The sequence below is a fragment of the Vanessa cardui genome, chromosome 11 (assembly GCF_905220365.1).
Source record: "Vanessa cardui chromosome 11, ilVanCard2.1, whole genome shotgun sequence".
Taxonomy (NCBI): domain Eukaryota; kingdom Metazoa; phylum Arthropoda; class Insecta; order Lepidoptera; family Nymphalidae; genus Vanessa; species Vanessa cardui.
The window spans coordinates 9,821,023-9,845,257 of record NC_061133.1 but is presented as its reverse complement, the minus strand read 5'-3'; the positions used below and the strand labels follow the sequence as shown (position 1 = coordinate 9,845,257).

General features: G+C 31.7%; 1 protein-coding gene across 1 annotated transcript in view; it reads right to left on the bottom strand.

Moving 5' to 3' along the window:
- Nucleotides 1-8,347: 8,347 nt before the first annotated feature.
- The window catches only part of LOC124533681 (ras-related protein Rap-2b), a 43,443-nt gene continuing 27,555 nt past the window's right edge, over nt 8,348-24,235 (bottom strand). Inside the window, exons 2-3 of the mRNA XM_047109109.1 lie at nt 21,340-21,775; nt 8,348-9,727 (exon numbers count right to left, since the gene is read on the bottom strand). Coding sequence (XP_046965065.1) covers nt 9,404-9,727; nt 21,340-21,775 — 760 coding nt within the window. The 3' untranslated portion in view covers nt 8,348-9,403. The remainder of the gene's footprint in view (nt 9,728-21,339; nt 21,776-24,235) is intronic.

Below are 24,235 nucleotides of genomic sequence, written 5' to 3'. Positions count from 1 at the left end.
AATAATAATATTCAAAGCGCAATATAACGTCTGTTAATAATCAACTTGACGGTAAGAATGGTTAATGTGAGGCGCGTTTCCTTTGTTTAATGAAGCATCGATGAGATAGTATCTTATCATCGCTTCTTGACAGCTTCTGGACTAAATAGCAAGTGTTTGTAAGAGTGAGGTGACAAGGCAGGTCCTCTCGACGGGAAGGTATCGATCGGCGCGCTGCGCAACAAGTGACGCCGTTGTACACACGGCTGTTGGCAATGACGAATCATGGGAGACAGCCCTTTATTAGTGGGAACTTTAAGCGTTTCCACCGCGTCTATGTATTACAATCTGTTAGAACGTTCAGAGACTAAAGATCCGAATTATTTATATATTAGCTATGCTTTTACAAGCAATGTTAAATGCAAGGTTTGTTTTCGACTAATTGTAAAGTGTGGATTTATCAGTTACCTTACTGTCATACCATACTATTACTACCATGCTACTGCTACTATCCAAGGAGGTAGTAGAGTGTATATTAAGCCATCACGAAATAGTTGACGATCACACTGACATTCAAATCAAATTAGACTGATAAAACTCGCGAATGATCGACTGCGTAAAAAAAACTACTTTAATATGTATTTTTTTTGTTATAGTTAAATATGAGCTGAAATATTTTATTAACGCCCGTTCTATATCAATTTTTTTAGCCCTGAGCTATTTTTAAGGCGACGTGGGAAACATTGCAATAAATGTTTATTTTTCACCCGAAACAATACACAATGGCGAGCGAATACGTATTCAAACGGACCAATAGCCGCAACGTACGCCCTAAATATGTACTCAATCGGTAGCACGCTCGCCGTCTGTTGACACGCTTGCCGCATCCAGTAAACAAAACGAACAATTGAAAGTCTCAACGTTCTAACGAGGTTCACTGCTATCATTGCGGGAACAATGACGACTCCCACTAGTGAAACATTAATTACTTAAAGTAATAAACTATGACCCGACCAGGAATTTTCTTATGAAAATATAAAATTCAGTATTAAAATTTCAAAGGTTATAAAAGTTAATGTATTTCAAGTCGTCTCTCAAGAGACACATTTTGTTCGAGATGAAAGTTAGTACTTTATTTCATTGTACTAATATATTCTCGATCTAAAATATTTACAAAAAAAAATACCGAATACGAAACGCCTACTAAAATTATGACATAGGGATTTACGTTTAGGTTATACACTATATACTAATTAATTATCATCATAGAATTTTCCGGTACAGACTAGTTTTATATACAGTTAAAAATTTTGTAAAGGTAATCGGAACCAGAGAAGAAACTGGATTATTTGGGATTCTTACCTGTTAAAATTTTGCAGGATTGTTTAAATTCTGCAGGATTGTAACGATATAACACATTCGTGGCTCGTCGCGAGTTGTGCTCCGTTTGAGACTAAACGGAGCTTACCAGGGGCAGGAAGGTAATTTTGCCTCACCGCACTTCTCGCTAGTGCGTAGAAGCCAGCTGCCGTCCTCCTCAAGGCCGTCTGAAACAGGACACGTGAAGTCCGGCATAGCCTTATTATAACAGTGTCTTCTAATATACAGACAAATGTTATTACTGATACTTACCAAAAACAATGAGATTTAGACATGGACAATTTTATTAGATTTAAATAATTTAGATATTCCTAACATCTACATACATTGAATCTACATTAAATTTACCTTTGATTAGAATGAAAATTCTATCAGAACGAAAACAATACAAATATATTCATTAAAAGGACATGAAAATAACAATTAATATGAAAATAGTTTAAAGTTAAAGAGAATAAAACTTCAAGGCGCAGCTATTTAATATACTAAAACATTCTCAAAAACTTTTCCTTGAATAAGTTTTATTCAATTGTTTTAGTATTGTTTTTAGTTTGTCAAAGGAGGTCTCAGTCTCAAGTCTAGCGTCAGTCAAGGAATATTAACCGCGCTCCATAGCATATTATAGGCCATTAGTAACAGTGGATAGTACCTACATATACATCAAACATTGCAACGACTGATGGTTTACGCCCTAGCTTGTTGTAGACAACGCAAACAAAGGATGACAGTGTAATTTATTTTCAATATCCACACACAGGCATGTTTTCACTATAGGTTAAATTAAATTTGTGAAAATATCATCGTAATACTAAGCTTTATGTAAGCGGTGTAGTGTGAAAATTGCGAAGGCTTTGCCGGTAGTCCTAAATTAATATCGCTTTGTAATTTTCTGTGTATTTAATACTTTGTCGAATCCGATTAATTAATTTATTATTGGGATACTTTAGGTAAAATTCAAAGTGTGTTTAACAACTATAAAAAACTACAAACTATTTTAATATTGTAAATGTGAAAGTAACTCTATCTGTCTTTCAGTCGCTCTTTCACGACCAAACCGTTGAACCAAATCTGATGATATTTAGTATGAAGCAAACTTAAACTTCAAAAATGGACATAGTCTAGTTTTAAAGCCTAACAAATACCCTAAAACTTGAGTGAATCCGCGGGTGACTACTAATATTTTATAAAGTTTCATTTAAACAAATATTTTCTATGTACGTAGGTATCTCAACTGTAATGTATGATTGCATTACTAATAGTAAATATTTAATACAATATAATTATATTAGCTTATAATAAATTGGTATGCAAACAGATTAAGATTTTAAGTAAATGATGTTAAGACCGTAAATAAATACTTACATCCACTGGAAAATAAAAGTCTTGCAAATAATTTACTATCAGCACTGAACATCGGTTAATTTTGTACATCAATATATTATCTAACTTGGAGACTGCCGTAATTAATCTTCAGCACGCCGCGCGTACGTGTGCGAACAGACGAACAATATGTCAAAACTTTACGTCACTTGGAAATTACTTCTATAATATCGTAACATTAAGAGACATATGTTTATTAACAGTGATAAAAAATGCCTTGTTATTTTCAATAGGAAATCATTATAGTACGACAAAACTTAGATGTAGCATCAGCAAAATTCGTAAAACCGATCACATCCGAATTAAGTACGCTATCCTCAATTATCAATATTTGTTTCCTATGTGAACATGATCTTTACACAAACGTAATAACTTGTTATATCATATGACCTAATATATTCGTCAATTTGATACGCCTATTTACATGCTCTTGCTTTCTCGGGTTGAACTGACGTGAGAATCTATAGCGACGAATAGCGTCGAATGGCGCGATAGGGAGCTATTTCTATTGGTTGTATAAATCGGCAGTAATCGGTTTTATTGAATTTGCCGATGCTACATCTAACTTTTGTCAAACTATACATGAGAAATGTTTGAATGTGTGTATTGTGTATTTCACACTTCAGGACCGATTTACATTGTGTGTTTTATCCCTGTGGGCCCTATAAAACGATTTATCCTTCTAAAAACACTAAATCGATCACTGGGGATCCCTAGCGTAACAAAGATTTAACTGCTAAAGTAACCTTAAGTGTTCATAATAATGGTATTATAATATGCCCGGTTTTGCTATTGTTATTTAATTTTAATTTTAATTTAAGCCCATGTCCTAACCACTGGGCCATTATGTCCCTGGACAACTAGATTTTCCCTTAGTGAAACCAGATTTTGGAATAATATTAGTAGTCGAAATTTATACTTCTATATGGGAATGCAAAATATTTTTCTTGTATTGAATATATCGTATCATAGTAAAAAAATTCTTACAGGTGCAACTCATAGTATAAAATCATAGTATATGATCGCCCCGCTTGCGTCAAAGTCATTTAAGTCAAGGTACCTTATTATGAAGTTCCAATGGATAGGACTAACTTATTTGAAACACTTGAATACGCCTCTTACTTTATATTTTAGTTGTAAAATTAATTTGTTTTTACCAGACCTTCGCTTCGCTTGTACTCATTAGTACAAACTAAGTTGACCGACCTAAAGTTCTGACTAACACATAGGAAAAATATCGACTGTTTAAATATTTGTAGCCAAGTAATATTTCTGTATTGTATTGTACAAATTATTTATTTATAAAGCGGGTGGTAAAAACTAAAACTGCGCAGATTTCGTGCCTTATCCCTATTTGGCGAACTTAGATTTCCCGTTTCATATGCCTTGTAATATATACAGCGTATATATAGTTGCATAAATAAGTAAATAAGATATAATATTTATGTAATGGATAAAAAACATTGAAGGTTTTTTTTGTAATGTTGCCTAAACTAATAAAGTATTACTTTAAAGTTTTATAATAGTTCAATTGTTTGAATGATTAACGATGACGAGTTACAAAAAATACATCGGATGGCAAGTTGCCATTGCTTCCGAACCTTGACATTGCAACAGGTATAGAAAACGGATGATCCTTATAGTATAACCATATTATTTGTCTTCAGATAATATGTCTATGTTATGTTACAGCAATGCGGTGTCTTATAGAAACGTTGGTGCAATTACGTGCGTGTAATTTTATCTAAGTTTATTAGATATAATATATAAGGTTCCATATCTTTGTATCCTAAGCCAACTGGGTATACCCTTAACCCTTGAACAGTGTCGGTTCAAGGGTTAAGGGTATACTCAACTGGTCTGCTCATTTGTCGATCTAAAATAAATGATAAAATAGAAATATTTGGAGTAAAACGAAGCAAAACATTAATTTATGCAGTGTTATTTCTGGATTAACTATAATTTCTCTATTTTAGCACAAGATTAATTAATTTCTATATTCATTCGCGATAGGATAATAACAATGAAAAAAAATCAGAAGTAAATATATTTATTTTAAGTTACAATATTTATATTCGGTACAAATATTTAAAATTATATTATGAAAAACATATAATATAGGGGATATGGCGAAGAATCTTATGACTGTATTAAATATTTCAATACATTTTAGAAATTTACATTAAAAGTTTACAAGTAAACTCGTCTACGTTTTCAAATCCATCTGTGCTGACTGCTAAACATAGCAGGTTTATAGAACTACAATACAATTAAATAAAGATCAATAGAGACATATCGAGAAATAACGCACCAGATATTCTATTAACACCAATATAATCCATTAAAAATTTTCAAACGAATAAATCTACATCGTATAGTCAAAATAAGCAAAATATAGAGCGCGTATTCTGGCGTGTCTGTGGCGGCTTTTGGGTCAGAATGGTAGTGCAACGTATCTCCTGCAAACATTGGGCGCAATTTCGAACTCAATCATCCATCAACAAAATGGTAGTAGGAAAATAATAAAGTCAAACTTTATTTACAAACCAATTATCTTATTTATTAAAATAGTGAGCCGATTTTTATCCCGCTGATTATGGGGCAATAGCTGTATATAAGAAATCTGTCATGGTCTTATTTTAATGAACTATAGCTGTGGAAGTGCTGAAAATTAAAAAAGATTCTTGATGTTTACTAAATTGTTACGAATAAATAAAGAATTTTTTTTTAAATAGAGTTACTGATAGTAAAGAAAGCGGCGCTATATATAAGACATAAATATAAAAAATTAAACAAAATTAAATTTTTTTTGGACAAATTCCAATACTAAATGAACTAATGTATACTATAGATAATAAAAATGTCACACAAAAGAGATTTAATCATATTGGCACCAAATGTGAAGATGAATTACTTTCAGCTTACAATGAAATTATGTCAAAACGCAGTTTCGCCGGAGGAAAGTGTATACTTTTGCATAATACACTTTTGCACGTCTATTAATAAGATTTAGCTTCTTGAAATAACTATAGTATCTTTCATGCCAATCGGAGCAGTTCTTTTCATATTTTTACACATATTAAGTTGATTATCACAGCGAATCGTTGACACAAGTCTTATATACTTGTGTCAGCGACTCGCTATACCATTTTCATTTAGAAATCCGTTACTCACGCGTGGCATTAAGGGGATGTTAACAGGAGACTTAGAAGCATCACTTTGTTCCTATAAGCTCACAGTTCCCGCTCCGTTGCGCTCTATAGCTTGCTTATTAATCCTCTAAAATCTACCGAATCTAGGTATTATAAACATTATGATTAGTAGCCGAAGTTACAAATCTATAAAACGCAATAATATTTTACGGCACCCAAGAAGTGTATTCTTGACAATATTTTAATTTAAAAAAAAACAGTCTTATTTATGTCGTCGTTTCTTGATTACAAATAAATTAAATGTATCCTTGTCGGCTCTTAACCATAACGCAAGATAAAATTGTTTAAGAGATAGAACATTTTAAATTTCTATTTACAAATACAATTTTATATTTTTAAACGAACGTATCACATATTTTTAAAGAAAATATAATGTACATGTCTTGTATTGGCTTAACGCAACAAACGAGGTTCTATTTCTAGTAAATTGTAGAAGATTTACAGTTATCTTTAGTCAAAGCAATGTTATTTCTCCCTCTTCATACAAATAAATACTTATGTTATAAATATAATTTCATTTTTATTTAAAACTAATACACAGCCATTTGACTGGAATGGAAATTAAAAATTAATAAGCGAATTAATTTGAAAATGAAAAGGCTAATTGTAAAAAAGGCACGACTATAAAATCTAAATTAATAAAAATATTTTTTATCTGTTAAAAGTTATATGTGTACAGTAAGACACAACTTAGATGTAGCATCGGTAAAATTTGTAACACCGATTATATCCGAATTAAGCACGCTGTCCCAAATTATTAATATTTGTTTATTATGTGAATAAGATCTTTACACAAACGTAAGAACTTGTAATATCATATGACCTAATAAATTGATCATTTTGACACGTCTATTTACATGCACTTGCTTTCTTTCTCGGGTTAAACTAACGCAAGAATCAATAGCGACGAAAAGCGTCGAATGGCGCGATAGGGAGCTATTTATATTTGTTGTATAAATCGGCAGTAATCGGTTTGATTGAATTTGCCTATGCTACATCTAAGTTGTGTCGTACTATGAATATACATATATTAAATATTGAACGTTCCAAATAAAGATATTTTTTCTTATTTTGTATATTTCGATTAGTCACTGGCCACTAATACTCGACAGATGTTGGCATGACTGTTTAAATTGTTTTGACTAACGATTATTTGACGTGACTCGCTCCACCCAATGTTTTCCTATTATCGTCGAAAACTACGATATTATCAACGGATACTATACAAAGTTTCAATTCAATCGTTTGTATAGTACTGATTGTGTATCAGTACTATGTACGTACACGGGACAAATAAAGATGCATTTGTTTTTTCAATGTTATTTCAATAAATATATATCGAAGATAAACATTTGAAACAAAGGTTTGTTATCATTGTATTTTTAAAATGTAAATCTTTCTGCTACAGGTTTGTACAAATTCCATTCAATTCGAATCGATAAACGAAACAATTTTGTTTACAAATCGTAAATTATGCGACAAGAAAAACAGATGAGATACATCTGTCAATTCAATACATTTTGGTGTTTTCCTATCTTACTAAGACTAGCCTTTCGCAATGTCAGTCTTCAATCGAATAAAGACCAACCAAGCAAAAATTACAGGCTTTTATTTGTTAACAAATAATTAATCAAAATAAGTTTTCATTGCATACGTATATTTTTATAACCGTTAATTTTTGGGTTTCCAAACTGGTACTGGTAGATTTATCAATTTCAGTGCGTTCGAAAAACAAACCAATTGTAAACAGATCGACGCTGTTGATTTAAACGTACTTCATATGATTGAATCGATTTGAAACTTTGCATGTGTGTGTTATTCAAAAGACAATACATGGATGGGGTATTGTATAATAGTGATGTACTATTGTTGAACCTAAATTTGGGTTCATTTGATTTGTTGTGTACTGGAACAAACTAGTACATACATAGCACTGACAATAAATACATACATTTTTTAATTTATTTTCTTGTGTAAAAATATATTGTAAACGTAAATTGATCGACATAGGTTTATACAATATCAAATTCAAAATTGTGTTACTATAATTGTATAGTTGTTTAATTGATTTAAACTAATTGTTTTTTTTTTAATTTATTTAATAATTAGAGTTTTGTCAATCATGCCTTGTTAATCCGTAATAAAAAGTAATTAAATTCAACAAAAATAGAACAACAACACAACTATAATGCGATTATAAACTATTTTTATTAATAAATAATAAAATAAACTTATTAGTTTTTTTCCGTATGTGATACATTTGCATAGGAATCCATAATAATGATTGGAAAAAATGTAAAACAAAGGTAAAAATAACTATGAAATCAGAGTACGCATTTTAACTCCTACGCTTCTAGCGGCTTATGTTTATAATGTAAAAAATAAAAAATAAATGAAAGTACGTTTTCCTAGTATTTACAAAAAAACAATCTCTGAAAATGTATTTTTTTCATCGTGTAGTGCATTACGAAATTAACCAATTGACTTGATCCCTGCATCAATAATAGTAATATATTTGCGGCAGTCGGATGTGATTTGTTATTATAATTTCTCTGAATATAATATATGAGATAATGATTTTTCATTTTTATTTACAACAGAATTGACTAGAATAGAACATTATTTTATTATAATTTAAGATTAAAGTTTTATAACCACATATATTCTGATTAATAATAATATTATTATTCAAGTACCCATTGCGATTTCGAAACTCCATAAAAGTAAAAGAAACGGTCCAATAGATTCTGAGTAACACAGAGGACGGACAAAAGAATGAAGTATAAACTATTCTAATATTTCCTTACGTTACAAGTGAAATACTTTTACCTTAAAACGAACCAGTCATGATACAATTCAACCGACACTTTATCACGCTTTCCAAAAATTTCATTTCCAAGATATATTTTATATATTCTAACTTATATAAACTAATTGCCTACGGCGTTGGCGTTATATGTTAATTTTAAATTAAAAAAAAACTCATTCGATTATTTGTAAACTTAATTACTTTTAAAATAAAACGGGGTAGTTGGTATTTAAAAGGAAGGTAGATGAGTTGATACACGCTTTGTTAATATGTTGCGAGTTTATGTAATGTAAACATTTAGACGTTTTATCTCTAAAATCTTTTTATACAAGAAGAACACACTGAGCTCTTGTTAACAACAGTATTTCATGCTGTGGTAAATTCTACGTCTCCCTGATGACAAAACATTTTTTATATGAAAAAAGTTGTGCCAGATTTAGTGTTCACTTTTAAGTATATAACGCATCTAGAGATAAAATATCTTTGAATGTATTACAAAAGTACACAACGGAGGGTTTATTTTCAATGGAATTCAAAATAATAACTTCGACGTTAATGCAAGGAAGACAAGTTATGTTTCATGCAATTCTTTAAAAATAACCAATAAAGACTGCATGATTATACTTCAGTATGGAAGGTTGATTTAGGAGATAGTGCATGAATTACGTTTGCTATTAGCGTGTCTTTCCCTGATCTGTTGTAGGTGTGCGAGCTGCGCTGGCGACGGTACATGGGGCTGATTGGATGGTGAAGGACTTGGAGCAGAACCAGGGGGCCCTTGAGGACCAGTCGGCAATGATTGACGCCGTCGTCGTCGAAGAGCTGGAGATAGATTGTATTTCACTTTTGCCTGCACCAGTAGCTCCTTGAAGATCTGGGAAACGTTTATGTTATCCTTCGCTGACGCCTCCACAAATCCGTTCTCCCAGTCGACCGTTACAACTGATTCTGTTGTATGGAACTCCACCTGTAACAACATGATATTGTAAAACACAACAATGGAACAAAAACAAATGAACTGCACGCGCAAAAATGGTTCCCTAGGACGACAAGCTAAGTAAGATGTAAAACTGCTGTACCAATACTTCACGCTGTTATAGGGCTTTAAAATCAATCACGTCTCGTGATGCCCTTCTCAACATTTTAGTAAGTTTTTTATTGCAACAAAGTTTTGGAACTAAGTCCTATTACGCAAGTTACTATATAGTCAACAGACAGTTACCGTAAGGAAAACGCTTTATCACCCATCCGGGCGACCTTTCCCTCTCTTTCTACTTTCCTTAGTATATTTTTATATACCGGTTTAATATATTGTTATTTAAAATATTTTTTTGTTATAGTCTTAATTTACACACTATTTGTTAACAATTTTATTTCTTGTCACCTCAATATTGTCAAAATACACCATGTATAACCAAAACATTGTTTAAATAAAACTAATTATAACGGATTTGAATCGCGTATATTAATTATTTTTTAAACATCCCGACGTTTCGAGCACTTTACAGTGTTCGTGGTCATTGGTAGACTATAGATGACATTTGTCTATTTGAAGTACAAAGGAAATATTATTAACAACTATCGCCAACGATTTCTCAATTGATATCTTGAGTAACGTTTCGGTTGGACGCAGAAGGCACTAACTGTATCTTTAGGTCTTGCAGTCTGTTGGATTTGGGATTTTAAATTTTTAATAAGTGGATCCCAGGCGTTAGAAAGTCTCCAACCATCTTCTCTATTGAAGTTCGGATGTTTTTGAATTTCAATAGCCTCGCGTATCATTCTAGGAATGAATCTGTGTTCTCTAGCAAGGATCTGTGGTTTATCAAATCGAATAAAATGGTTAGGATTATCCAGAGCATGTTCACAGTGTTTACATATGGTGGAAACCATAACATTATTTAGAAGTTAAAAAAATAAAATAAATGTAAACTAAACTTAAAACAAAAAAAATTTTAAAAAACCGGATTTCCTTTTTTAATAAATATATATTTTATTTATAAATTGTCAAGAATTTAGCTGAGTATTGCATATTGGAATATATTCAAAATAAAAGTATTTAACTAAAGACCCTTCATTAAGAGCGACGCCGTTTCATTATACACTCGGGTTTAATAAATCCGTTTCATTTGGGATGTGACACGTGTTGCTAGGTTAATACCTTTAATAATTCCTTGCCGTAGAATTGAAATTAGGTAGAAGTGGCAAAGTGCTTATTACAAATCGCCTGAGTTTCTGATACGTTTGATTTAAAAACATATAAATTAGGCAAGTTGAGTTGAGTTTGAGTATAATTTGTAAAATATCTTTGAAAAAATATTAGAATTGTAGAAAGTAAAATATAGTTAAGTGATGCTTGTTTATATATGTATACCCTTTTTAAATTCGATCTTCACTTAGAATAATCAATCTATTTAAAAAAAATGTAATTTCCTCAAATATAATGTCTTTTGACTAAGCTCAAAAAGCTACAAATTTCATACTTCTGGATATAAATAAAAAAAAACAATCTGAAATTCGGATGCAAGTAAATCTTGATACAATCAAATAATTTCAGCCATTTCAGAAAACCGTCTAATTGAGGTATACAAATTATCATCAAACGTAACCTGTAATTGTTGGGTAAAGTATAATCAAACTAACACCTTTAAGTACTAAACAAAAAGTAATGTTTTTATATGGAAATGTTTGTGCGTGTGTATGTTCATAGATGTGTGCGTGTGTGAAGTGAAGCCATTATTCGGTTAATTTTGTATGGTTATACTATTGGTGAATAAGTGGTCCATCTGAAGGTAAGTGATTATAGTCGTTCATAAGCCTTGCGTCGTAGGAATAATCATTTCTAATATAATGTTCCTTCAGTTTGAGACCTAGCTTAATAAAACTTAGTCTCCGCTTAATACCAGCACGTACCGCTTAGTTTATATAGAACTCGAGTTAATTGCCCATTTATTAGACGTCTTGGGACTATTGAATATAATTTACAAAGGTATATTTCTGTAACGTAACATAGAGTAAAAATTAATATTTATTTTTTGTACGATAAGAATAGTCCTAACAACTCGATCTTTACAAAATAATTTTAAGTTCAACATTGAATTGTTTATTGATGCTATTGTAACATTTTAATTTATATTGTTTCCTACATACCTTGTATAATCAAACGAAAATCGAAATATTGTTTCCATGGACAGAAATTGATTAAAAATTGACACGTTACTACACGCTATAACACGTTTTTTACTAATTATCCTAAATTTAAATGAACATGTTTCCCAAATACTGGTTAGCAATTCGAAATTTAATAATTGTACTACAATTTCGCCACAGGTCATGAGGTTTAAACTAATTATAATATACAAACAGGATCGATGCCAGCGAACTGTCCGCTCGTACAATGTTAATCCAACTGACCGCGCTACACGTATCTTTTCACATGCGTTTTTTAACCTAGATCAAATTGCCATGTGTTAACAACGGGTTTGTTATTTATTGTGTTGGTGTTGGGAATGTGTTATTTATTTAGAAAAAGGTTTTATGTTAAAGAAAAACTATTATATTCACTTGGTGGTAGGGCTTTATGCAAGTCCGTTTGAGTAGGTCACTCAGTTTTTATATGTTTTACTGTCAAACACCAATACTTGCTATTGTTGTGTTCCAGTATAGCATTAGTAATAAAAGACCTGTTGAAAGAAATATTATTTTACTTTACTTTATACTTTATTGTAAACCATACAGGGAATATAAACAAATACAATATAAATATTAATATTTCTTACAGTACTAATGTCTATGGGCAATGGTGACCACTTGCCAGGTTCATTTGCCAATCTGGTTAGCAATGAGCAAAAAATAATAGTTTTTTTTTAGGTTATATTCTAAGAAAAACGTGCTGTAATAAAATCACTCATGAAGAACATTCTATTTATTACAACAAGTAAAGCACGCGGTCAGTACCGTTCGAATGTGATAAGGTAGAAAATGTGTAGAAGTATTGTAGAGAGCGCAGCAAAGCGGATATTGGCGGGTCGGCGGATGCTGCAGGCTATTATCCAGTCCATTCCGGTCTTGTCACAAGCTCTACGTGCTCGTAACTGCGTTAATCCACGGCCGCTACGGCTCTACGGCGTAGTTACAAAGATAAAAAGTTTTTACGTGTTTTACTCAAACGACAATTGTTAACGTGTTTGATGAGTTTTTGTTGATGTAAACGTGCTATGTAACAAAAAATGTATTTGTTCATATTAAACTGTAAATGCTAATACTCATACACAAGAGTATGTATCCACAAAAAGAAATATATTATTTACAAACGCATGTATATATTCATAATATTTTAGTTATATGTATTTTGCTAAAGTAAAATTTTGGTTTGCATAAGTAAAATAAAACAAATGTATAAATCGTCATTATCATTTTTTCAATCAAAAATAAATCGTAAATTGGGGTACTTCATTTTTTTTAAACCATTTGTTAGGCAAAAAAATGTTTCCTGACACCACCGACATTGGTCTCGTATATAAATTTTAACAATTCCTTAATAGCGATGTATGCCTTCTTATACTTGTAGTTACGTTCTCTTAAAATTGACGACCTCCGTGGTCGAGTAGTGTGTACACCGTATTTCATGGATACGCTACCCTGAGGTCCCGGGTTCAAAAAACTCACCCTTCAAACCAGAACATAACGATACTAAGTATAGCCGTTTGGCAGAAGGATATGAGTGTGTGGTACCAACTCAGACTGACTTACACAAATCCCTATTACAAAGTATATGAAAATGTATTTTTTTCTAAAGTATTTTTTATTTATATCTTATTTTTTTAAAGAAGCAAAAAGTAATGAAATTAATAATGTTTCGTAAACAAAGTCAAAGTAAGTCTATCTTGTGAAATATTGCATTTTGTGACTAAGGAATAGGTAATTTCAGTCTCGTATAATTTTCCTATTTAACGCTAAATATGTTGCTTGATGTTTGTAACAACCAAAGACGTCGACTTACCTAATTACGATACGAGATGTTAACATGAGTTATGCGTATTCTACCTCTAAATAACACTACTCAGTGTTGTTATGTTCCGGTTTGAAGGGTGAGTGAGCCAATGTAACTACAGGCACAAGGGACATAACATTTTAGTTCCCAAGGTTAGTGGCACATTGACGATGTAAGGAAGTTAATATTTCTTACAGCGTCATTGTCTATGGGTGATGGTGACCACGTACCATCAGGTGGTCCATATGCTCGTCCGCCAACCTATACCATAAAAAAAAGACCTTTTCTATCAGAAAGATCAAACGGCCGCCGCCGCCGCCGAAAGATCAAATGGCCGCGCATTTTTTTGTAATTGTGAATATTGTGTGAATATGTGTATAATTTTTAAATTATAACTTAGCATGTATAAGATAACTATGAATAAATGTTTTTTGTTGCATAGCTACTACGATGATGTCCTGACCGATTTTAGTCACGACAGCTTTTTACGCAGGACCTATTGAAGTTCCCAAGTGTATGCTAAAACACGGGTTTTTTTCTCTATTGCCTTAAATATATAAACCGATAAGGCAATAATTCGCTAACCAGAGAGATCAGTCGCATAATCCACGATGTTACATTCTTTCCAAGTCATGGAAGTAACATTGTCAAATTCAAAACTTCGGACTGAGAATTTCGAATAAAAAAACCAAACATTTTAGCCTGCCCCGAGGACCTAGGAATTCCAAATTTACAGCTTTGGATGTAAGCCTAAATAATGAGGTATAATATAGCAAACAATTGATGATTGCTACCTAGGGAATGAACCCTTATCCCGGGTAACTTACCGATAGGAAAAATTACATATAATGCCAAGCAAAACGTATTATATTGTCCAGAGTGCCTAAGTTCAAATATACGGAAATTAAACGTAACTCGGCAGCATGTATTAAGGTTGTTACACGAGCTAACGGGAAATGCAAGCGTCCGACGTGCATCCGACACGAGGGCGCCGACGCCGACGGCGAAGCTATATTTTTACTTTACGAAGATACGGAAATTCAATTTATTCTCGGAACTAGTAACTCACCGAAATTTACCTTTACTACGTAGAACCTAAAATCGGTTATAATAAATTTGAAGGCAATTTCGTGGAAAATTGACAGTAATGTCCCATTACATTGACCCAGAAATGAGTATTGATAAGAAAAATTTAAATGTGATGGAAGATATTAGATTTCTATTCTATATGAGCTGTGCCCGCGACCTAGTTCGCGTTTGAATTTAACAAATAAAATATTACTGTAGCATAAGTTACTCATTATTATAGTAGTTATCCCGTAGTGAAACTCCCGTAAAAATCGATTCAGCCGTTCCAGAGATTACCCGGAACAAACAGACAGATACACCAACGAAAATTATAATAAATGTTATTTTGGTATGTGTACCGTGTATACATACATATGAATAGGTTAAAAAGGGCTATTTTATCATTACAAACAGACACTCCAATTTTATTATTTGAATAGTTCATTATCTATGTAAAAAAATACTTATTTGATTTTGAAATTAACTTATAGCCAATGCATTAGAAAATATGCTTAGAAAATATTGATTAGTCTAATTAAAAACATTGTTTTTACATAATACATATTACATACTAAACATGCGGTTTATTTACATTTATTGTATTAAAGTTATCTGTGATGATTTGTTATAAGTTTTGTGACCGTCATTACGCACCATTTTATACCTTAGACATTTTAGTCTGACACGATTTTTTCTTAACTCAGTATACATCAAAGCATAAAATAATAATATTAATGAATTCATAAATAATATGGAAAAATGATTACCAGGTAGTCAGATGGATTCTCTGTCCATTGACATTCGAACTAGTAACTTAAAGAATAGCATCAATCAATGGTATTAATTAATACATGTAAATATTAAGCCCTCCAATTTAATTGTGCTTGGAACGAATAGCCCAAAGGCTCAGGTTCGAATCTGCAACTTGGTTGACGATGTTGACGCTTATCGTTGATTGATCTCAACCAGTTTCTAACATAGAATTAAATCTGGCTTACTTCAAACAAAAAAAAATACGAATTAATGTTATTTGGAGTTAAAAAAACCTCATAAGAGGTCCTACAACCTTCACAAAGGTAATTAATATTCAATGCATTGTTGTATTGTTTAATTTGATCTCCACAGATAATTACCGTGCGTTTTGTAGTTTGGTGTATTTTGATTTTTTTATAGTTGTGTGCCCCCATATTTCCACCATCAGATAGTATATAAATTATTGTCATAAGTCTTCACGTAATAAAATTTCTAATAACCTTAATGATAAATTCAACTGTTTTGTGTTCGTAATAATAGAAAAAGGTATACATTTTTCATGTTATATGAAAAACATTGTCAAAGAATAATTATTAGCCCCGAGATAGGCCGTTTCATTATCTCAAAGAAAGCTTTCCCGTGAGCTTCTTAATAAAAGAATTATAAGATCGCGAAATACTACAGTTTTTCTATCGTTAAAACAACCACTTTTTCATCTTTAATATACATTTATAAGAAAAAAATATTACTCTTTTGATGAAGAAATTGTACTTCTCATTATTTATACGATTAAATTAATTACTAAATTAAAATATATAATTAATTTTAAAATCAAGACTTTATTTTTATATGTAAGTCTATCCTATAAAATAACATCCCTATTTTCAACCGACTTCAAAAAGGAGGAGGTTATCAATTCGTCTGTATTTTTTTTTTTTTATGTTTGTTACCTCATAACTTTTTACTGGGTGAACCGATTTTGATAATTTTTTTTTTGTTTGAAAGGTAGTGCTTCCCGTGGGGTCCCATTTTTTTTTTATTTTTTTTCAATGATGGTATCCGTATGAATACGACATAAGTCTTAAATTTGCATTATGTATATGCGCGACAAATAGGCGAATAACTCAAAATCACGTTAACCAATTTTGATGATTCTTTTTTTATTATAAAGGATATACTTTAAGGGTAGTTTGGTAAAAGTTTGGTAAAGTTCTGAGCACAGGATCCATGACAAATTAAGGGAACGGAACAATTCTGAGGAGCACGTTAGCAATACTCAGTCGAATCTTTTATTTATGGGTTACTTGGATATTTGAATCACCTTCCGGAACGTGGTTATGTTCATGTAATTGTCATAATCGAATATTATAATGAACTAGCGACCCACCCCGACTTCTCACGGGTGCAATACTGATACTAAATATACTAAAGAATTTGTTTATTTACGACATCACATTGCAAACTTCTAAAATTGTCAGTGTTTCTTTACTATATTGTTCATTTATTATATACACAAACCTTTCCCTTGAATTACACTATCTATTAAAAAAACCGCATCAAAATCCATTGCGTAGTTTTAAAGATATAGGGTCAGAGAAAGCGACTTTGTTTTATACTATGTATTGACGGAACTCCTAAACGGCTTACAGTTAGGGTGCGATTTGGGGCAGAATTTCTTTCTGTCTTTAATCAAATTTTGTGTATATGATGTGATGTCATATGATGTACGACATAGCATACGAATAGCTCTTTTGCAAAGTTTTTTTACTGAGGTCGATTACAGCTCATTCGAGGGTGGTACCTCGTAGTTTATGCCGCATGACGTATTAAAGCCGCATTTTCGAAAGTCTATTTTTGCTCCACCGGCTCCAAATATAACAATAACTATAACTACGTTATATAATCGTAAATCGACTTTTAAGTAGTCTAATATTTTTCATTTCATTTTACCTAGGAGGACTCTCAAAAATGTGTTAAATATGCAATTATTTTTATTACTTTTTAGTGCATTTTAATTTGTTTTAAAATACTGTTTTATTTGAAGTCGGTTTTTCTTTTTGTGTTTCATATGTTAAATATAATATTTAATTGCAATTTAGTTTTAAAAATTTAAATTTAAAACATATTAATATATTATTTATTCTCTATACCTGCTTATTGAGCCAGTAGTTAGAATGCGTACATCTTTACCGATGCATTCGGGCACAAACCCAGGCAACCAAAAAACAAAACCATTGTATATTCATGCGCTTCTTTTGTGTTTATAATTCATCTCTTGCTCGGTGGTGAAGCAAAACGTCGTGAGTAAACCTGCATGTATCTAATTTCAACAAAATTCTCAAATCTCCAAAGGGAGAATAGGCAATGGGAAATTTACAGGATGTACATGTAGCATCTAAAAGTTGTTGCAGCAGTCTGCCGCTGTTAGTATAAGTATAATTACTATAAAGAATATTAGAAATGCTACCTTAATATACTTCAGCTATTGTTGTATTCCGGTTCAAATGGTATGTAAGCCAGTATGATTACAGGCAAATGGGACAATTTTTCTTGATTCCCAGGGTTGGTGTCCCATTGACGGTGTAATTACTGACGCTTATGAGAGGTGGTGACCAATATACATCCGTTGACTCATTTGCCAGTTCAATTACCTTTTATTAATAAAATTATCACCTTGCGTGTAAAAATTAATAATTTGAGAGATTTTTTTTTGGTACTTATAAAAATTAAATATGTATAAGTTATGTCGAGTGAAGCGCGCGATTGTTTTACTGACATTAGTCTGTAGCTAGAGGTCGATTGGAATATAAAAACGAGAATAACAACAACTGGAATTTATTCGAAAATAGTTTCTGGCATAGGAATATATATGTTACGGCTTGAATCACAATTTGGAGTTCTAGTATCATCTGGGGGGCGTAAAATGTTGACATATGTGTTATGAAATTCGACGACTTATTTGTTTTAGAAACCGGTCTTTGTATAAGACTTAAAGTTGCAATTATAAAATGTATGAGATCAAAATATGAACCGATACTTTATTCAAATTGTTACACATTTTGAATCGTTGTTTTAAAAAAAGGATTAAGTGTAAAACTATAGCGTATGTTGTTTACAATTAATTATGTTTTTCGGTTATTCATTCGTCAAATTGTTAATTGCAATTCTGGTGGTATAGTCACATAGCTTAATACTGATTTCTAAAATTGATTGTAAGATATATATAATTAATAGGATTTTTTTAAATATATTTCAAACATAATATAAAACTAATAATATACGAAATAATTCTATCTATTTATGAAGAATAGCACTGTCGCTTTATGTCAAATCAACATCGCGATAGCAATGTTTACTCAACACGCCCGTCCCCAGACAAAACATACAAAATATTGCATACGTAATGTGTGTCACCAACAGTGTTCATATAGTTTCAGTTTTATAATCAGATAACAATTATGTTGAAAATAAACTTTTGATATTACGAATACGTGCTTCCAACAGTTATTCCATTTTCGTTATATTTCAAAAATTATTGGCAAAATTATTGAGATTTGCGGGCAAGGCAAGTGGACAGACAAATGAATCACCGGCTAATAATGGCAACCAGTGCAAGTGAATTTGCATTTACCCAAATTGTGTTTATAATATTCACGTTCATTTTCTTGCAATGCATCTGTTGGAACTAACATATTTCTTCGAAAATAAACTTAAATCTTAATCCACAGATTGTTAGTAGACTTTACTTCCTGTCCAATTATTTGTATTTAGACCAGATCAATCAATCAATCACTCATTTCATTACTGGTCTCCGATCGTACTAAGACTCTCCCAGAGGGAATAAATACATCGCGTATTCGCTCTACGTAATTTTTCTTAAGTGTCCTACTTAGCGTCTTTTCACTTCTTAATCATCTACCTCATTTTTCAAGTTCTAATGACGTCATTTACTACGAACTACCTCAAATTAAAATTTTTAAATAAATTTTAAAGCTATTGTTAACTTATTACATTTTTAAAATAAAATAAATTAATATGAATAATTTGAAGAACAAAAGAGGTTCTCTTCATATTTAAAGTAAATAAAATTCACGAGGTGTATGTGTACTGCAAGATCTTTACTTGCAAAATTGATATTTTGTTAGGTTTCGTTAACAATTACTAATAAAATTATTATTGTTTTTAAGATTCTGCGAATGTTTACCAAGAATAAGTTACTAAAATTGTAAGTTGTAATATCGCTATACAATATACTATACCAGTTAGAAGACTAGTTAGAAGACTCTATACAATATAAGTTAGAAGCGTGCAAACGTGGCCTTCTTGATATAGCGATTTCTTCCAGGCGACCTTTATTAAAGTATTACTTCTTAAATTGATGGATTTACAAAGATATGATTTTCAAAGCCGTATTAAAGGCTGCGAATCAGATTTTAAGTCGACCCGTGGGAAGTAAAGCTGCTCGCCCACATAAATATCCAACTTATCTTACATTGCTTCAATATAAAAGTGCGTTGTCCATAACGTAAATGAGAGGTCTTAGTGCCGATTTCAAACTAAGATAAAAAAAGTAATAGCTGACTATACCATTTAATACCGAGACAGTTAGACTGGGAACACTCCAGACGTACTATTATTTTTATCTTATCTGATACCACCCTTGTATAATTTATGAATGTTTTGGATAGCATGTGATACATTTCCCCTTTTATACGTAAGAAGAACAAGATAATGATTCTAAATCACGCAGTGAAAATATTTTACGTTTTTGTCGTTTCGTTTTGTTTTATTTCTTTCCTTTGTTTTTAAAAACATACTTATACAATAAGTTCGGTATCAACTTTATTCACGATTTATATAATTTTTTAGTTGTGTTTTAGTCATGAGATAATATTTTTACGGCTAATTAGCGTGGCGGAAAATACCTACTGAATATTTTTTATAATAAATATGATTTGAGGTTTTAGAAGATCCAAACCCAACTTATTTATATTAACACAGAAGTAATGAATTTTATATTTAAAATTAATCGTTCACGAAACTAATCGTTGAATTTCGTCTTAAAACGATCGGGAGTTTTGAGGTTTGAGCATTACTGGTTCAATTAATTTGATACTTGATTTACTAGATACTTTAGCAACTATTTAGATTGTTTGTTTAATTAGATTTAATTTATTCGTTTCGTTACTAACTAAATAAACGATTTATCTACTGAAGTTATAAACCTAACAAAACCGGCAATTATCCTTCGGTATCTAAAATTAATGGAATATTATCTCTCGGCAAAATATTTAGTAGGTAGGCAGACTGACATGTGAGCTATCTGGGAACTAAAAAGTTATGCCTTTACCTCGTTCCTGTAATTACACTGGGTCATTCATCCATCACATCGGGACAGTGACATAATAATTTAGTGTTTGAATAAGTGATGGGCAATTGAATTCTTTCTTTGAAACAAATTATGTTTGTATACGTTGCCAATAACGTAAAAGCGCCTTTATAAATTAGCCATTGTTTTTTTTTAATTGCATGTTTAGCAAAAGATAAAATATGAAATATTGGAATAAAACTAGTTATAACGGATTTAAATCGCGTATATTATTTTTGACATCCCAACGTTTCGAGCACTTTACAGCGTTCGTGGTCACGGGTAGACTCACCCATGTGAAACCGTTATAACTAGTTTTATTCGAATGTGTAATAATCGCGAAAATTTAAGACAACATTAATTATGAAATAATCGTTAAATATTTAGTTTTACGAACCTGCCTCTCTCCGGACTCAGCCAAATCAACTTTGTTACCGACAACCACAATCGGTACCGCTGTGCTTTCCTTAGTTTCATGAATTTGATCCCTCAGCGCACGAACTTCGACGAAACTATTCGCATCAGTTATGTCGTAAACTAATATAAAAGCATCCGCCGACTGCATGGATAGCGCTCTCATCGCTGGAAACTCGTAAGCACCTGACGTGTCCAAAATGTCTAGAGTTAATCTCACGCCGGCTACGTTAAAGTCGCCGTGATGCATTTCTTCGATAGTTCGCTTATATTTCGGAGAAAATGTATTGTACAGGAACTGTGATATGAGGGATGATTTGCCAACTTTGGCCGCGCCGAGGACGACTATTTTGTGTCGGACTGCATTGTTGGTGAGGTTGCCGCTGCTGGATGTGACTGTGTGTTCGGTTCTTTCAGACCTGCAAGGAAAGATATTGTAAATTAAATTGTTATTCACATTGATTGTTACAGTATGCAATAATATATAGTTATAATTTTGGAAGGCAGGTAGGCTACACAATCGCACGTACTTCTCTCATAAACATTAATACAGTAAAAATTATAAACTACTACAATACAAGATATTATGTCCTATATTTTACTTGATGGTAGGGCTCTGTGTAAGTCCGTCTGGGTAGGTATGACCCACTCATCAGACATTCTACCGCCAAACAACAGTACTTGGTATTGTTGTGTTCCGGTTTGAAGGGTTAGTGAGCCAGTAACTACATTTTACTACATTTTAGTTCCCAAGGTTGGTGGCGCTTTGGCGATGAAAGGAATGGTTAATGTTTTTTACAGCACCGTTGTTTACGGGCCGTGGTGACCACTTACCATCAGGTGGCCCATATGCTCGTCCGCCAAGCATAAGCATAAAAAATATCCTACAGAATTACCTCCTTGTGGTATAACTGTAAACGGCTTAACAAGTATTGCTGTATGACGGTAGTATCCTTTATTCTAGTGTGTACAGTACCAAGAACTACATATACCTTATCGTACATATTAAACAATTGTCAATATTCATACGAAGATTACCGACATATAACGACAATGATATCAATCACGGTATGAATGTATTCAACCACTGAAATGGCGCCCACGCTCGCTTTTGTACGTGGGACATATTTCGTGAAGCGAATATTAATCATGTAAATCGTCCGGTTTTCGGAGGAACCTCGCAAAAATAGCCAATTAGGATAATTTATGTACGTACGAATTGTTAGACAGCAATACATACTGACTATACGAATAAAATTACAAGTCATATAAATAATAAGTAATTATCTCCTTATTTTTTTAAATCCTAATTATTTAATTGATATATTTTAATTTATAGCTTTAATATAAACTTAGAAAATGTATCCGCAAATAATAAGAGATACGAATTCCTTTTAACATAGCAATTTGACTGAATTCATTTCAATGAAACGTTTCAAATACTTTTTAGGTTGTGTATTATGAAGTTGACATTTATTTTATGCTTAATTTCAAGTTGTGATGGGTGTTATAAAATGTCAACAGCAGTAGTTACGATCATTTAACTATTAATAATTATAATTGAGAAGACATGAAATACATTGATTGGTTTGAAGTGAATAGTTGTTCAGAAATCTCATTGGATTCAATTCTATTGAATGACATATCACATAATATACTACTGATACTAAATGTATTTCAGAAAGATCAATAATTATATAGGTAAAGAATAAAAAAATGATTATTGTGGGTTATCCCTAAGAGATAGACATTTACCATCGCTGACGTATTTTAAAAACTTTTTGAAACTATACAATACTGTAGAAAATTATTTTAATCAATCTCGTAAGTTTCAGCTAGCGTTTGCAATGTAAGCGCAAAACGTTTTTATGTACCTACGAAATTACATTAGAAACTTCTAAAATTATCAGTGTTTCCTTTCTATATTGTTCATGTATTATGTACAAAAAACCGTTTCTCGAATCAATACATCTATTAAAAAAACAAACAAACAGCTGTAAACGACTTTGTCTTATACTATGTTATGATTACGATGATAATGATGATACGAAAACACAATAAGATATCTTTTAACATATATAGTTTTTAAATCTGTTATATGTATTTTCTTGTTAAATATGATTAAATAAGAGTATACATGTAGGTACATTTAGTTATACCTAAACATTTTTGAACAAGGGTAAGTCCATTGAAAATAAGCTCATTATCTTTTATCGTTTGTTTTGCAAATTATTAACTAATTAACAAAAAGCCTCAGACATTTTTTAACTCACAGAAAAACATATTTTTTATTCGGTCTATTCGGTATAATTTATTGGGATATTTTTGCTTCACGCCACCCACACCTATTTAGGTTAATGTAAAACGCGAAAGGTTGTCAGTATAAGTAACGCCATGTTTTCATTAAAGAATTCTAATTTTTAAGACGAATAGCAGTTAAATAAAAATCGTTGCTGACACGGGACGCCAACACAGATGTAATATATGTAAAATGATGATTATTGAAATAAATGTACCTATATCATATGCGTTACACACGTATTATATTATATAATGGCAACATAAAATATCATAACGGCATAAGAGAAATATCAAAGGAGGTATGCATATTTACAATTCATTAATTATTGAATCTATTTTTAGTATAGATTTATATATATTATAAATGTGAAAGTAACTCTGTATGTCGCTCTTTTTTTTTATTGAATAGGTTGGCGGACGAGCATATGGGCCATCTGATGGTAAGCGGTCACCATCACCCATAAATAATGACGCTGTAAGAAATATTAACTATTCCTTACATCGTCAATGCTCGACCAACCTTGGGAACTAAAATGCTATGTCCCTTGTGCCTGTCTACTGGCTCACTCACCCTTCAA